At 38.3% G+C, this 17,500-nt stretch overlaps 1 protein-coding gene across 2 annotated transcripts in view; it reads right to left on the reverse strand.

Moving 5' to 3' along the window:
- LOC137984274 (uncharacterized) overlaps positions 1–17,500 on the reverse strand; it is a 69,278-nt gene that overhangs the window by 18,811 nt on the left and 32,967 nt on the right. The window contains exons 7-9 of one of the 2 annotated variants that reach the window (XM_068831393.1): positions 5,606–6,013; positions 4,681–4,772; positions 999–1,097 (exon numbers count right to left, since the gene is read on the reverse strand). In XM_068831393.1, the coding sequence (XP_068687494.1) occupies positions 999–1,097; positions 4,681–4,772; positions 5,606–6,013 (599 nt within the window). Of the gene's footprint in view, positions 1–998; positions 1,098–4,680; positions 4,776–5,605; positions 6,014–17,500 lie in introns of both variants that reach the window. The other variant, XM_068831392.1, reaches the window with a different exon arrangement.

The raw sequence follows: 17,500 nt of genomic DNA on the forward strand, positions 1-17,500 counted from the left end.
ATTCAGCTGACAAAATGGTTCCTTTTCCTCCTTTCTCTAATCGCAAAATTATAAACTGTTTATCTTTCAGGACGGGTGTCTCAAAAACTAAGACCCCGAAAACTCAAAAAAAAGTAACCCAAAACCCTCAATTTGGCTAACACTAAGCCTAAAGTTCGTTTTTTGAGTGACCTCAAGTGAAGTTCAAGGCCTTCGTTCGCTATAACTTGTTTCAAAGTGAAAGTTGGGTGATCCGCCATATTTAAGCAAGTAACCACGCTCTACGTGCGGCCGCACATCTTCATTTCCAGTCAGATGTATGTATTGGCCCTGTGATGCCCTAGGCCTAAAAACCAACTTCAAGCCTAGGGTTAGCCAAATTGAGGGTTTGGGGTTACTTCTTTCGAGTTTTCGAGATCTTAGGGTCTTAGGGTCTTCGTTTTCTAGACACGCCATTCAGGTCGCTGTGTAGCTTGTCCATTTTGCATACAATGCCGAACGAGCCGATAGAGCGTGAAACTTCACTTAGCAACAAAGCAACTCTACGCCAATCAGAACTCATTCGAAAGTTCTTCATTAGTTAATTACGACACTTGCACGCACTGCTTTTGCTTTTTGAAAGCGAAAGAAACTCGCCTTTACTTCACTTTTCAACGCTGTAGTTTTGAAAAAAATATGGCTACGGATCTTGATCATGCCTTATAAATATTCATGACAAAATTGTCCGGATAATAGAGGTTCGACTGTATTGCTAATACACGATACAGCGTTGTAGAGCCGTTTTTTCTAATAAGAGCGTTCCTTGGAAGCATTGGAACTGGTTTGAGCCACCTTAATTAAGCTCCTGCACAGCCCCTGTTTTTCAGGAAATTCCCCCACAGTGACACAGCATTCATCACTGTATCTTTTCTAACACCCACACAAAAGGCAACGCAAACTTGGTGTATAGTATAATTTGGTCAGTGGTAATGCAGAAATTTAACTGAAAATACGATATTAATACAAATCTCTTGAAGAACCTGATCTCTTTCATCAACATTTGCACCATTCTTCAGGTGCCTGTTGACCTCCTCATATTGTCCATTGACTGCTGCCCTATGAAAAGCACTTCGAGATACCTACGGAAAAAAATCACAAACTTAACATACAATATGACGATATGGGTTTATTTAGTTTGATTTCTCTAGTGTCCCCAATTCAAACTGGTATCAATTGCTTTCCTGTGATCATGTCAGGGTCAAATGCAGCTCTACGAAAGTGGGAGAGGGAAGGTCAACTTGATCTTCTGGCTGATCAAACCACTGAATTATGCAGTCTAAATCTGATTCGCTTAAAATAATTCCCTAAAATATGGCCACATTCAATTCGAACTGCACACAACTCAAATCAGAGGAGGGAAAACTTTAAACCAAAGCCACGCCCACAAGTTTTCCAGAATGTTAGTTGTCATGTCATTTTCAAGTTATTTTGCCAAAACGTCCAAACAAGATAAATTCACATTCTCCTGTACTTTCATTCTTCCCCTGAAACTTCTACAACTTCAATTGGGTTCCCGCAAACAAAAAGACCATGTCTATTACACACGGTTGTGCCAATGGCATACCATTTTTGTCTACTTTAGTGGATAAACCCAGCACATTATAGGCTTGAACATAGGCCAAGGGCCGGCTGCTTAAAGCCTGGTTAGCGCTAAACATTAGTTAAGAGGTATCAAAACCTATAGGTTTCCATAGCATTACATCTTAACTTGATTTTTTTGCAGTTCAAATTTGTCTTCCCTATATTAAGTCTTGTCATAAATCAACTATATTTTAGTTGAGCCAAGCACTTCATTAGCTCTCTAAAAATCTCAGGTAAGACAATAAGTTGATCTCTTTATTCATAAAGTACACTAAATTTCACCATAATTTGAAAGAACCTGTAGTTAAATTGGTTTTATGTAGCTCCCACTTTCCATGTTTGTTTTCTGCGTGACAGCTGAATTCAGTGAAGTGTGACTGGGAACACTGTCGGTGGTTCACGCACTCACACATACATTTTTTTTCTCTGCGATAAAGCAGACATATTATCAAGACAAACATGCCATTTCAAAGCTGAAAGAAAGTGCATTTATTTCCAAGAGACGACTTTGAAGTCGAAAGAAGACAAGCAGCGAAAAAATTCACCGTGTTTTAAGGGCGGCTTGCGGGTTTCAAATAAACACAACCAGTGCATCAAGTTCCCCTCATTTAAATGCAGCTTTTTCTTCAAAATATTCAAATAGACATTTTAGAGTGAAGATAGTAAATGTGTTATCAACAAACGATGATGTGGTGCTCTCTAACATTTATGCGACTCGCTAGAAATGAAATACGAAGATGGACTTCGATCTTCGGTATAAATAGTGAAACAGCTTGCGCTTCAATTACACCATACGACGAATTTCTCATGAATTCACGTCTTAAAAAGTTTCTCTTCATTGTAGAAGCTGTATTGGTATTTTGACTGCTCTTCTTTTGCTTTCTTGAGGAGTCCGCTTCCAGCTCGATGGCCGCCTCGACTCGACATGGTAACCCACGATCAAATCCCCTTCAAAACAACCAAAATCCGGCAAAGAAAAAAGGAGCAAAGAACAACAACGAAAATATAGTGAATTTGTTTCTGAACGCCACAGGATATTTGGTTCACTAAAGTGACCACGGATGGCTTTAATTGTGTAAGATATTCACTCCCCACACACTCCTTTGACTTTTTAAAAAATTTTGGCAGGCTGCCATGCATGCGCCACCGGTGACACTGCTCCTTTAATATGTCAAAGACATGTTAAATTACATACTTGAGCAGAAGGAAAGGCTTTTCTAACTTCTCTACATGATCTTGAATCAAAATTTGAAAAGCTGTTCTACAGTTATTGTCTTTTTTGGAAGAATCATGGACAGGACCGGGACGAAGTCAGACCAGCATGAGTCTCCATACATTTCTTTTCTTGCGTTTACATGAGACTGGCCTGACAATTAACTCGGACTGGTCTGACTTCGTCTCGGTTGCTGGACCGAGACAAGAAACTCTTGTACTGGTCTGAGTTCGTACCGTTCCCGTCTAAATAGAGAGCTTTAGCAAAGACAATGGCGACGGCAACAAGAACGTCACAAATTTGCATATTTAGTGGGCAAAAACAATGGCTTTGTACGCCCAGCACGTGCATTTTTCACTTTTGTTCACTTCTTTGCCGTTGTCAGCAAAACAACAACGTGAAATAGCTAAATTTAAGGTTTTATGTAGAACATCAACACTTGAAGATAAATTTTAAATTTGTCCCCTAAATTAAGTGCGGCTCATGACGATTTCATTTCTGAGGAACTGCAAAACCTTTGGCATATCAAAAAACTTGGAATAACCGTGAAGTGATTACAATAATGAGAATTTATGTTTTGAGATGACGTTCTTGTTGCTGTTCCCGTTGTCATTGCTAAAGCGCCCTGATGACAGCAAATCTCAGACTGGGTCCAGAAATTTCAAGCTTGTACTCTTTTGGGCCATCGATATATTTATTAGCCAAAAGATGTCATTGTTGTCTCAAAACCAGGCACCAAGCATTTCGTCCCGGTTCCATGTAAACAGGTGCAAAGATTTCATACCAATCTGAGTTTGTCCCGATGTCATGTAAATACCCCCTAAGACCTTGGGAAAATCAAGAATAATTTATAAAGAACACATCTGAAGATTAAGGACTTGGGCATGCTCTGAACTCTAGTTGAACCTTTGAACTTTGCTCCCAATAACTAGTTCAAATACTCCAATATATTATACTGAACTTCAGGAAAAATGAATGTGGGAGGATGTGGGAGCTAATTGAAAGCCATTAAACTAAGATTCAGATGGCTACAGAGAATTATCGAAAGGTAAAACTCCTTTCAATTACTGTCGTTATATGGTGAATTTGAGTGTACTTTATGAATAAAGGGATCAACTGGTCATTAAACTTCTTATCTTGAGACCACTAGTAAACACCTGAAGTACTTGGCACAACTGAAATACAGTTGATTTATGACCAGACTTAATTATATATGAAAGACATAAATTTGAGCAGCAACGAAAGGAAAGCCTGAAAAATCCAGGCTTCAAAAAGGATTCAAACCGATGATCTCTGGGATACCAGTGCAGTGCTAGAGCATTTGAGCTGTCAATAAAAAGGGGAGCTGATCATTTTGTGGGTTCGTAATCAACCTGTAAAAGATGTAGATATGACGACATATAATTGAACTGTGGAATGAATCAAGGTAAGAAGTTGATCATCATATAACCTCAGGAGTAACAGAGGGAAAGTCTTTTGTTACTGCTCTACAATATATCAATGAAAAGCGGTTCCACAATATTATTATTGTCCTTTTGGGAATCATGGACATCATGACATGTATATCATTCATGATTTTTCATGGCAGTCAATGCACAACATCGTAAACCTCAATATGCAAACTGTAAGTCTCTACCAGTTTGTTACAATACTTATACAACACGCATGAATTAAAGTCAGTTGAGATATCTGCGTGTTTGCCAGGATAAAAACAAATGTCTTTTTTTCTTTCGTTTTCCTTTTTGTTTCATTCTTTTGTAGTTTTAACATTATGCTTATTGTTGTTCCGATCAGTGTACAGCCATGATTTTTAGAAATCCATTAGCCTCTTTACTACTTCCCATTTGCAAATAATGCAAGAAACAAACCACGTTGTGATCTGCAGATGTGTCCATCACACTTGTGCCGGATCCGTGATGAAGTACATCTTGTTGAGAGGATAAGCAAGCACTGCCTGATTCTTCTGAAACAAAGACATGTCAACACTTAGATTAAAAAGAGTTGGATGTAACTTTTCGGTACTGTTATTTCTTCAGAATATTCATTAATTATGCTGCTTATGTACATGTACATAATTTAAAGTGAAAGTGACAGTGTGCAGCTTGAGTACAGTTTTATCAAAACATCGAGTTTAGGGATAGAAACAATAACAGGGCAAACTACTCTGACATGAGGAAATTCATTCTTTCACCCTTACGAGGTTCGCCACTGACAAGTGAAATCATCTTTCACTCATAATGGGTTCCCTGCTGATGAGTAAAATCTCACGGCATTAGACGAAGTAAAATCTAGAGGTGGCCCTCAAGGAAGGCAAAGCTAGGGTTAAAGTGCCCCTGTGATCAACAAATCACATCCTTTTTTTCCTTCAGATTTTAGAAGTGTGTTTGTGTTTGTGTTTCATGGTCCGCCATTAATCACGTTCAAAACTGACCAAGTGGACCTCAGAGGGTTGGATCCGGGGAAAAGTGACGTCAAAGGCTCACAGGCTTAAAATTTCAGCGTGTGAATGCAGCTTATTATATATGCAAAAAGTGAGATTAAAGTCTTAAAGCCCAAGACTCCCGTGCTGCACATTAATTTTGCGACGTACACACATTTAATAGACACTAATGCATCATATATTTCAAGTTGTAGAAAAGACTGTATAATATACTATGCACATCATAGATACACCACTGAAGGGCCAAGGTCCAGCTCCTACCTGTACAGCCGAATATACTTTCCAAGCATAACCCAAAACTTCTTGATTGTGTTTCATCAATTATCTACATTTGTCTACATATAATTAAGCACCTTGAATTTCCATAGCTTTCCTGCAGGCCACGTAGTTTTCCTCTGCTATGGTTGTCTTCAGGCTTATTGTCTCCAGGCCGAGTTTCTGCTTCATTTCATCAGTTACAAGGTACTGCTCAGCCATGCTATTGACGTGACCAGAGAGATAGTCATTCCAGAGATGATCAAGACCTTTTAAGGTTTGGCAATCCACAATGATTACCAGAGAGCCCACGTTGACAGTCACTAAGTGTAGCTGAAAGGTTCGTTCCAAAAGGTCAATTAACTTGGCCAGTCCATTTACAGTATCTGTGGAATAGTGATGGTATTTCTCAAAGAGTTTGACTTGCGCAGTTAACATTTCATAGAACTCTTCCTGCTTTTCTCCCTCCAGACCTTGTGCACTGATTACGATCTTCATAAGCCTGCCTGCAAATAAAGGTAGATATCATCAATCTATAGCCTACATGTATGTGCAATGCTTTGATCGGGACCCTTAGCAACTTCACGAAACAGAGTGAAGGCTCAATCTTTGATTATATATGACGGACCTATCTAGCTTTGTACTTCAGAGAGAGTCTCTTGAGTAGATCACCAACAGATGTAACACCTCTTTTGCTCAGTTCATAGAGCATGATGCACTGTAGGAAAATATGGTCTTGGGGATTTGTCATTGCTTCTCTTCTCTCCTACATGTATTTGAAATTGTGTGTGCCATTATTTCCTGAACTGCCAAGTATTGATGAATAACAAGGGAGTTTCAACACAATGAAATTACAATGGTTTAATCTCTTTGAAAGCTAAATGTAGTAAAGTGAGAATTCGAGGAAGACGAAGAGGACTAGTTGCAATACGTCCTACGTTTAATCTCCGTGAAAGCTAAATGTAATAAAGCGAAGGAAGGAGGACTTGTTGCAAAGACAAGTTGCAATACGTTCTAGGTTTGATCTTTTTGATGGATAAATGTAATAAAGAGAAGAAAGAGGACTAGTTGCAATACGTTCTCTCATTATGTCAACTGCAATACATGCTATCTCTGAAACGTGGTTGCAAAGGTGTAATTCTGATCTTTTAAATCTTCCAGGATATGATTTTATCTCGTATTCTAGGGAACATGAATTGGGTGGTGGAGTTGAATGGTCACAGTATATTCAACCTAATGTTGAAATGAAGAACTGATCTCCATGCAGTCTCCAAATAGTTCATTGTATGAATCCACATGAATTTAGGGGATTTTCTACAGCTCCATAGTAAAAATGCTTATGTTGGTTGCCTTTACACACCTCCTGGTGCTTCTGACACTGACTTCAACAACTATAATGATAAAACTTCGTTGATTCTTCAAATAAAATGTTTAAAAACAAAGTTATTTTTAAGGTGATTTCCTAGTTTTGCACCACGTATCTCACACTGCGCATCGCATTACGCCTTTGAATATGGCGGCCTTTCTCGCCAGCCATCTGAAGAGAGACAACAAAGGCCGCTTTTGCTGTTCAAAAGCTTTTAAGTGCAATCATGATAATTCTTCTCGGTTAAGAAGTTCTTTTTTCGAAATTCGCCAATCCTTTTGGGAAAATGATCATTTTGAAGCCGAAATTGCCCCTTTGCTGTCCATTTGTCGTTGTGTTGAAAAGAAACGAGCATGGTGACCCCCCATTTTTAATGGTTTTATTTACTCGTAATAGGTATACAGAAAACATATTTACGGAGAAAAAAAGTTGGATAGTATAAGTTGTAGTTACACATAAATGACGTGAAACTGCATTTGGAGCCAAACACTGAGTGCAAGGTGATGACTGTAGCAGTCCAATTTGCTTACCTTTATTTGCATGACTGATCAATTTGAAATCACTTTACTAAGAGATTATAGCCCAGACAAACAAGTAGGCTCAAGTTTTCAGTAACACTCAGTAGCGTCTGCTATATCACAATTTTTCCGGTTGATCAAGTTTCGAACACTTCTCGCGTAATTCGGTAAAAAACACTTAGGATAAAGGGCATGCACTGCGAAAACAAGCACTGTGACCCCATCTTTTTGTTGCGTTTTTTCAATGTCCTGTGTATGAATATCAATTGTTCCGAGGTTGACAAATATCTGCAACATCATTTTCAAGGGAATGACCTTAAATGGTGACTTTAGTACATAATTGATATCCTTAATTCCCATTCTATAAATAAATAAATTATTTGTTAATTTACTCTTATTTTTTTCTTAATATTATTTATAATTTAAACTTGTTTCCCCGTAAAAAAAAACTATTTGTAGTAGCTGGAATCGAACTAAGGACCTTATATAATTCAGAGGCGGTAGCGATGAATACTAGACCACAGAAAATTCTGCGAGCAGAGGTAAATGCCTATTAAAATACTGTGTTGCAGGACTAGAAACGAGTTTTAGTACTTTCATTGCTGCAAAATCTGGTTTCTTTATATGACTAAAAAACTCTTTAATCTTATTTTACCGCTACCTTGTCACACATCTAATATAACATAATTACCAGGCCACAGTTGTTCAAACGATGAATGGTGCTATCTGCCGGATAAATTACTAGTATCTAGTGGATAAGTCATAGCGAAACCAATTGCGCTATCCAATGGATAGTGATTTATCCAGTGCATAGCGTTATCGACCTTATGAAAAACTGGGGCCAGGTGTGTGTTCATGCAGTCTAATGAATGCCTTAATGGTAATTGTCATTTGAATTCTAATGCATACATTAAAAGCATTTTGCTGCTGGCAGTAAGTTTAAAGTCATCAAAAATACAGGAATGAAAAACCTCAGACCCAAATGTGCCTCATTTATAAATTTGAGATAATGCTCTGATTTGCTGAAGTCTGGATCTTACTGTGCATGAGGTAGGTACAAAAGTCAGACCCGATCAACTCGGATTGCTCACCTCGGATTGACGTTAAAAAAATGTTAAGACCTTGAGGCAAACGTTGGATAGCTTTAGTTTACAAAATTAACTGTTTTTCGCTTGGTTCGACTTTAGCACCTGCCTACCGCAAGTTTTGCATGTTTAGTTATTGTCAATTATTTTTTGGTGCTTTACCTTATGTATCCAAATATAATGTAAAAGAATGTATTTTGTACTGCAATCCTTGTTGGTGTTCTCTGTTGCCCTGTCTGCAGCTCTTTAGAAGGAACTTAATACGCTTTTTTTGAAAGAACAAACGCAGCCATGCTGATAGGTCAGCACTATACATCAGCACTACATCTCTTCCCAAAACATGTGCGAACAAAGAAAAGTACTTTTGGATTACAAGCATGTAGTATATATTGTTTATATCACATTCAAAACAGTACCAGTCTCCCCACATGCCCAAGGCCTGGTTGCACATAATTTTCGAGGCATGGTTACCAAACTTGGCTGTTCCAGGCTCCCAGATAGACCGGAAAGCAAATGGAGAAACCGTGTGCGAAAAACGCTCGGTATCGTTTTCCCAACTATCTGGGAGCCTGGAACAGGCTACCACCAAACTCAATGTCAAGCACAAGTTTCATCTCAGACATCATCTTGCCATTTTGATGGTTTCCCTTTGAGGGTTGCCAATGGTTGCAATTCTCGGTTTTCACATGACGTCACGACCGCCATGTTGGTGCCCTAAACAAAGAAAAGGCGGCCATGTTGGTGCCCCGACCAAATCCTGCGGGAATTTAACTCTATTATTATGCAAATGCTTCCTTTTGTTTTCGTCGAAAAACATGGCTGTTGATCACGTGAGTGAAAACCAGCAATTGCTCAAGTAACGTGGCCTTTGTGCAAGACAATCTTATGACTTTTTCTAGAATGAAAGGCCACACATATGAGAAAGATGAAGTGTCACTGAGGCTCATTGTGTTTTATCCACAGCACATTGACGAGGGCCAACAAGCCCAAAACAGCTATCTGCGTCAGCTTTCTAGTTTGAGTGCTGATCATGCAAGGTTTGGCTGACCAAGGTTCCATTTTGAAGAGAATGCCTTCGTGAACGTTGTTTGATCTGTCCTAACAGTGGTGTGTTTACGCTTATCACTGTTTGTGTTGATCCAACACAATGCATAGACCGTTACCCTAACCCTAAATTTTTATCTTGCCATTAATAGACCATTTTACAATTATAGCTAAGTTACCTGGCCTTAGAATGGAAGCGAGGATGCTAGTAACCATGTTCTGATACAAACCTCTGTGCTTGTCTAATGTTAATGTAGACTAATATATTATTAGACTTAATATAACCCACAGTTGACGACGTAGTATTTGTGGGAGAAAAAAAGCTAAGGGTGGGGATAAAGTGTCATCCAGGACCTGAGTGCTGCCTGCCACAGAGAGGCCAGTCACTGGCGCTAGGCTAGTGTAAGCCAGCGGCATACTGGTCGTGCACAGAGCACAGCTGCCCTGAGCAGCATGTACCTATGCCAAGCGCCTAGAAGGTTGGGCCACCAAGGGGAGGTAGATGTGCCTCATTTCTAACCCAAGCTACAGCAACCCTGGCATCGCTTCACCGTGGGACCGAACAGTTGGCACGATCAACACTTATCCCCAGACCATTTTTAATACACATGACAAAAGAATGAATAATTATGACAATAAGGTATATCTGCAAATAGGAGATGTGCCACCGTTTCAGAACTACCTATAATAATACATGTATGAAGAGGATAACCCTATTAGATCACATGGGGCGGGGGGGGGGGGGGTGGGAGGGGAAAAAGACTCACTACATGTACGCGGTCAGAATAAACTGAGACAGAGAGTTAATCACAAAAAATGTGCACATATAGCAAGCCACAACATATTTGATTGGATGGCGAGTTGGTTGCACGTGTCGCCAAAAAACACGGGTGTTGATATCCCTTTGACTCTGAATAAACATCAATCCTTACAATACAGTAATAAGTAACTTTAGTAAGAAGCTAAAATTATACATTCTGAACCTTGTAAGAAACGTTTCATCAAAAAGTACACGTGCCTTGACTTTGTTTGGTTGAGCCTTTTAGCTATTTCTATAAAGTTAATTATATGTATATTTATGAACCTATGAACATTGATACTTAATTTCCTCACTTTGTACTGTATGTCTTTGTAATGTTTAACACTTAGTATAGTGATTGTATAGAATAGTAATATTAAGTAATATTATTTAGAACTTTCCATTAATAGCTAGCTACCTAAAAGCCGGTTTGAATTCGTTTGCTTGGACATTGAGAGCGTTATTATTAATACCACACAGCAAGCTTAGCTGTAGAGGAGGACAATGACAAGCATTTGGGCACTAACAGCTTTTTTGTTATTGAGCTTAACCTAGTTGACAGTTATCCATCCATTAAGGAAAAATGCATGTACTTCAAATTATTTTTGGGAGTGATCATAGCTATCACTGGACCAGGTGTAGAATGATTCAATCTACAGTGTATCATAGTGTTACACGTTAAAGCCATAAACTATCACTCAGGGGTGAAATAGAATTCCCAGGTGGAAATCTTATTAAGATCTTGTAAGAATCTTGTAAGATGGGCATTAAGATGAAAATCTTAATAACATCTTCTTTAAGATCTTTGACCTTAATAAGATCTTAATTCATTTGCTTAACAAATTTTGATAAAAAAATTTAAGGTTGCTGATGTTTTCGATCTTGTAAGATCTTAAAAGAATCTTACCAGATTTTAATAAGATCTTAGGACTACCTTACATGATCTTACTGAAAAAGATCTTACAAGATCTTAATAAAAATCTTACAAGATCTTAGTAAAAATCTTACAAGAACTAGCAAACATCTTACACAAGATCTTAGTAAAAATCTTACAAGATCTTAGCAAAGATCTTACAAGATCTAGTAAGAATCTTAAATAAGATCTTAAAAAAGATCTTAAAAGATCTAAGTAAGGATCTTGGTGAAGATCTTATAAGACCTTAGTACACATCCTAGAAGATCTCATTTAACGTCTTGTCAGGAGCCCATTACCTGGAGCCTCCATCTTCCATATTAACCCTCTGAGTCAACCCTGTCCCGTATCTTTCTATCCTTAGAAGCACCTCGCAGGGGGGCTCTACTGGGTGTTTTCACAATAGCTGATCATAACAGACCTATGGTCAGCCATTTATTATGTCACATACGTATGTGACGTATGTGTACTACTTCACATATGTTCTCAGACCCATACGTCACATAAGTCACATACGTCAAAATGTAATAGTTCTAAAAATAGAAAGATATGGGACAGGGTTGACTCAAGGGTACAATACAGATGGAAGCTCCGGGTAATGGGCTCCTGGTCTTTTGAGGTTTTTGTGAAAAATGTTGCAAACTAATCTTAAGAAAGACCTTACAAGATCTTAGTATACTTATAATGATCAGCATTCATTTGGGCTGGACTGGAAGACTTTTCATTTTTTAAGTCAAATTAAACAAGTGTTGAAGTTAATTTCCTTTTAGCCTGCGCAGCAGGCGCTTAAGGGGAGGGAACAGGGAAAGAATTCGGGAAGAAAACGACTGGGAAGACTGGGGAGAGAGGGAGCCAAAAAGGCTTAGCTTGCATTGCAGGCCTTGCGCACTGGTCATTCACTGACAGGCAAATTTCATCCTCCACTGGATACTGACAACTGAAACAGCTGACATGCTTTTTGAAATGAAATCCTACATGCTAGATTTATTTTTCAAATAAGGTATCCTGATGAAGGGCACTTGTTTTCTTATGGAAGGCATGACTTAATAAGCTTAAGTACACTATGCACTGCTCGGGAATGCAGATTGTGTTTTTGCTTCAAACCTTGAAGTTTTTGAAATTGATGAGCCACCATACAGCAGTGAGCTGCATTCTTCCTGATCAAAACTAGTAGAAGAATTAGAGGTGCAGCTTGCAAATTAATAATGAGAATAAATTAATTAAAACTTGACACTTTTTTTACCTATAATATTGCTGTAAGATCTTTTCTTGAAGTTTGTGAAATGAGCAACAAGGCGAGAGAGAATTTCAGCAACTTTGCAAGATACATTTGAAGACAATATGACAGAAGTACCGTATGAACCCATGTAGCCTCAAAAGAAGCTCCAAAAATACTCACAAGCACAAATATGAAATAGATCCATTGGAAATTTTCGTTTTCCAAAGGCGGAAAGCTCTAAAAGGCATTTCTGATTCTTCGAATAAAAACACGATCGTTCAACGGCTAATATTATAAGACACCAACAGTCTACTGAACGTTTTAAAATGGAGTTTCATACAAGTGTTTTGTGAAAAGCTTTTTTGGTAAAAATTATTTCAGTCATCTCCATTTCTGATTGTGCAATAAACTGTTTTCAGAAACCACTTTGGTTGTTTTTGTAGATCTTGGTCTTTTGACTGACTGTGTGATACTAAAATAATTTAAGATTCTGGCAAAGTCTTTGTTTGAGAGCAAAGATCACAACTTACAACAAACGTCCCTTGCATCAGGAGCCCCGCCAAAAACCTGGCTAGCCTGGCAAAGGCTGGCCAGGTCAGGCTTTCCGGGTTTTTGGCCAGGCTTACCGGGAAAATGCGGTCTGGTAAAGCCCAGCAAGCATGGCCACAGTAGTAGGTAGCAAGGATTGACAGGCCTACACAACTCCTTAACAATTGAGATTTTTGTACCGTATTTCCGGTTTTTGACCTCTTTAAAGTTCCACTCTCACATGAGGCTATTGTATTGTATTTTTTGGTCTATGATCTCTTTAAAGTTTCGCTCTCACAAGCACGTCCTTGAGAGATTTTCCTCTTTTGAAGGATATGAGTGGTGGCTCTTTGAAAATTTGCCATAGGGAAGGCTGATTTTGTATCAAGTGCCATTTTTCTAATAAAACTTTTTAAAGGTGTGGCACTCCCGGGTGATACTGTGTCACAAAGGGCAAGGTAATTATCCTTTTATCTTGTTTTAGCGCTGATTCCCTTTCTGTATATTTAATGTCTGATAGAAGTGTCTCAATCAGACGTTTCGGATAACCTCTAGCAAGGAGACATGAGTTAAATTTGTTAATGTTCTCTTCAAAAGTTGTTTTTGAAGAGTTAGTGCGGGGTATATGTATAAATGAAAATTTTGCAGCTATATTTATCTACAGATAGTTAATAAAAGTTAGCAAAAAACTTTATCAGTATACTTTTATTATATACCGAAGATTTCGCAGTAATTTAAATCTCATTAACTGCGAAAGATTTTCCCCCACAAATATTGGAGCCACAAATTTCGCAGTTATCAAAATGTCATTAAGGGCGAAAGATTTCCCACTGAATGTATGTTGGAATCACAAATTTTGCAGTGATTGAAATGTCAGTAACGACCAAACGTTTCCCCCTAAATATATATTAGAACCACAGATTTCGTAGTAAATGAAATGTCACAAACGGCGAAAGTTTCCCTCTAAAGATGTATTGGAACCACAAAATTCGCAGTTATTGAAATGCCATTAATGGCGAAACGTTTCCCTCTCTCTATATTATTACGGGACAGATTTTGTAGACACAGCTGCAGCGTTTTAACTTTTTTATGGAACTTAAGCACTCTGCCGTTTCCGGCAGCTAACTCTCTCTCGCGGATTTAAACTACCAAAACTGGCGTTTTCATACACTCTTGCGGAGCTATGATTGATTGACTGGCAATAAACTAAATAAACTAACATCCAGGAATTGTCCCACTCCTTCAAGTTCTTGAATTTGACAAGTCCAGGAAAGAACATGAAGACATGCAAGAGACGGTCGATCAGGAATCTTAGCGAAAGTGAACGAAAAATGGGGAAATACCAGATGGAAGGACGAGAGTACCTTATTTCGCCTTCGAGAAATTTTGCATTCTTTCTTGCTCCCTATCAAGCACACCTACAGAGAAACACCAAAGATTTGTACGTGGATATCACATACACAAATAACAATGGATTTCCAGACCTTTATTACTGAACATGGTTGCTTTTAACGAAATTACCATGATGCCGAGTTTAACGCGGTTGCAAGAGTTCTTTTGAATAAACAAGACAGCCATGCCTACGCAATAGCTATTTGTGAAATATTTACCCACGTTACTAAAATACACCCGTCGTTTAAAAATGGGCAGACTCTTCGGCAGATCATGGTAGATTTTGATCAAGCAGAATATAACGGCTTTGAAAGAAGTATCGGAGCGGAACTCTGCGAGAAAAGTTTGCGCGGGTGTACTGTGCACTGGAAAACGTCCGCTAATCGAGTAAGTGATATTGTTACAAAAAGCAAAGAGGAATATAAAATCTTTCGCTACATTGGACATGCCATACAAGATCTAACAAATCAAACAGACGTCAAGTTGGCTTTCAACGTCCTTTGTGGTGTAAAGAATATAACCGAGGCGAAACATCTCTTTCCACCTGATCTAGCTGCTACTTGTAATCAACAAACCAATGCCCATTGGTCTCAGTCAGCGCTTTGGGTGAGGTGGTGGATAAGAGAGAGAATTCTGAAAATGTTTTGTAAGGCCTACACTTTACGAGATAACAAAGAGTGGGACGCAGCACCCAATACTAACAATGCCGTCGAGTCCCTAAATAGTCAGTCATTTGGTGAAGGATGTAGTAACATTACGATGCTCATGAAGAATATTTACATGGAAGACAGGTTACATGCCGTCAAAATTGTCGCAAGTGAGCAAAACATTAATGCAAGTTACGAAAATAACAACCAAGTAGCAAAGGAAAGAAAATAAAAAAGAGAAAGCGATCTCGATTAAGTTTGAGAGGAGCAAACAGTTCGCTAAATGAAAGCGAAGCCCAAGTGGAACAAACATCTCCCGATAAGAGAGCGAGGTTAGACAAACGACCATCAAAACGGAAATTACACGTAGGAGAAACGATGATTGGGACACATGGGTTGAAGTAGAGCTCGAGTACGAAGAGAATGTTGACGGAGTTGTAAAGAATCTTCGATGGATAAAGGGCAAGATTAACCGCTTACTAACTGAGCGCGAGGGCCGTACTGGGGAATATTGGCCCGAGGTCGTTTCGCTCGGTCCGTACTGCCACGACTGTGGGCCAATGTTCCCCAGTACGGCTCGAGCAAGCTCGGTAAGTAAGTTGTTTATTATATGGCACTCTGTGCCTGATAGTAAAATGCACTTGCGGTGCAATCAATCTTTTTAGCTTGTTATCTTTTAGCTTTTTATCTTTCAATCTTTTTAGCTTCTTCTGGTAGTTTCACCATGAAAAATGACAATATTCACAGTTTTTTTTTTTTCGCTGTTTTGGCTGCAAATTATGAATTTGCCGGCTTTGCTCCAAAACAAAAATATACGGCTTGGACCGTTTCCACGGAAAGGGTCCGTACTGCAAAATCCCGACCGAGAAAGAACCAATCAGAGCGCTGGGATTTGCCCAAGACTGGCTTTGCCATATAATAATATGGATTACGATAAATTGAACGGGTACTTTGTTCAATTTCCGGATGATGTAGTTTGGATAAAAACTCTAAACAGCAAAGACGTGAGAATAATCAAGTAGACATTCGTGCAAGAGAAAATTCACTTAAAAACAATCAATCAGTTATAGAAACTGCCACAGCTGTAGCTATAATTTTGAGAGGACTGACATCCAGTTTCGTACTCATGTTACTTGTCTTACTGACTTAATATACCCAGACAAACCGTGTAAATGAAAAAGAAAATCGACTTAAGATCACGAGGTTTTCAAACAATTCAATGACTTTTTGGCTTAAACAGAGACCGCTGGGCCGAGTTGTTCGAAGCCCAAAATCAATACTTACTAACTGTAGTTAACCTGGATATTGAAGCTAATACATGTTATGAAACATAGAAAACAAGTTCCCAGAAACGAATGTTGGTTTTTGTTTGTAAGATTAACGTTCAGTTTAGCATCTCTGAAAAAAGAAAAAAAAAGAGCATACCTTGCAATGAAGTGCCATAAGCATATACGATTCTACGTCATAGACCAGTTTCATTTTTATGATTACGTTTTATGGTTCGGGTTGTCTAAAAAAGTCATTAGCAGCTGTTTTATATGTTTTTGTAGTCGATTTAGATAGCTAGCCAGTACATAGGCGATTACAGTTAAGTACCTGTAAATAAAACTTCTATAAATGCGAATAATACTCGATATGGGATGTTGTGATCTAATGGAAGGCCTGCACTGCTGCGAGATATTCCCTCTATTCATTGGTATTGGCTACTTCGCTATTAATGAAATTTCAAGAACTGCGAAATATTCTCTCTATTCTATTATTACGAGTGTCTACTTTGCTGTTAATGAAATTTCATTAACAGCAAAATATCTTCGCTAATCTATTATTGTGATTGGCGTCTTCGCCGTTAATGAAATTTAAATAACTGCAAAAGATTCTCTCTATTCTATTACTATTGCTTACTTCGCCGTTAATGAAATTTCACTGACAGCGAAATATCTTCGCTACTCTATTATTGTGATTGGCCACTTCGCCGTTAATGGCTTTGAAATAAATGCAAAATATTCTCTCTATTCTATTATTATTGTCTACTTCACCGTTAATGAAATTTCATTAACTGCGAAATATCTTCGCTAATGTATTATTGATTGCCTACTTCGGCGTTAATGACATTTGAATAACTGTGAATTGTTCTCTCTATTCTATTATGTTGATTGTCTTCTTCGGCATAAATAAAATTGCAATAACTGCGAAGTATTTCCTTCATTCTATTATGTTTATTGGCTACTTCCTGGTTAATGAAATTTAAATAACTGCGAAATATTCTCTCTATTCTATTATTGTGATTGGCTACTTCGCCGTTAACGAAATTTCGATAACTGCGAAATATTCCCTCTGTTTTATTATTACGATTGTCTACTTCGCCACTTATGAAATTTAATTAACTGTGAAATATCTTCGCTAATCTATTATTGTGATTGGCTACTTCGCCGCCGTTAATGAAATTGAAATAAATGCAAAATATTCTCTCTATTCTGTTATT

This window comes from Montipora foliosa, chromosome 14, assembly GCF_036669935.1.
Source record: "Montipora foliosa isolate CH-2021 chromosome 14, ASM3666993v2, whole genome shotgun sequence".
Taxonomy (NCBI): domain Eukaryota; kingdom Metazoa; phylum Cnidaria; class Anthozoa; order Scleractinia; family Acroporidae; genus Montipora; species Montipora foliosa.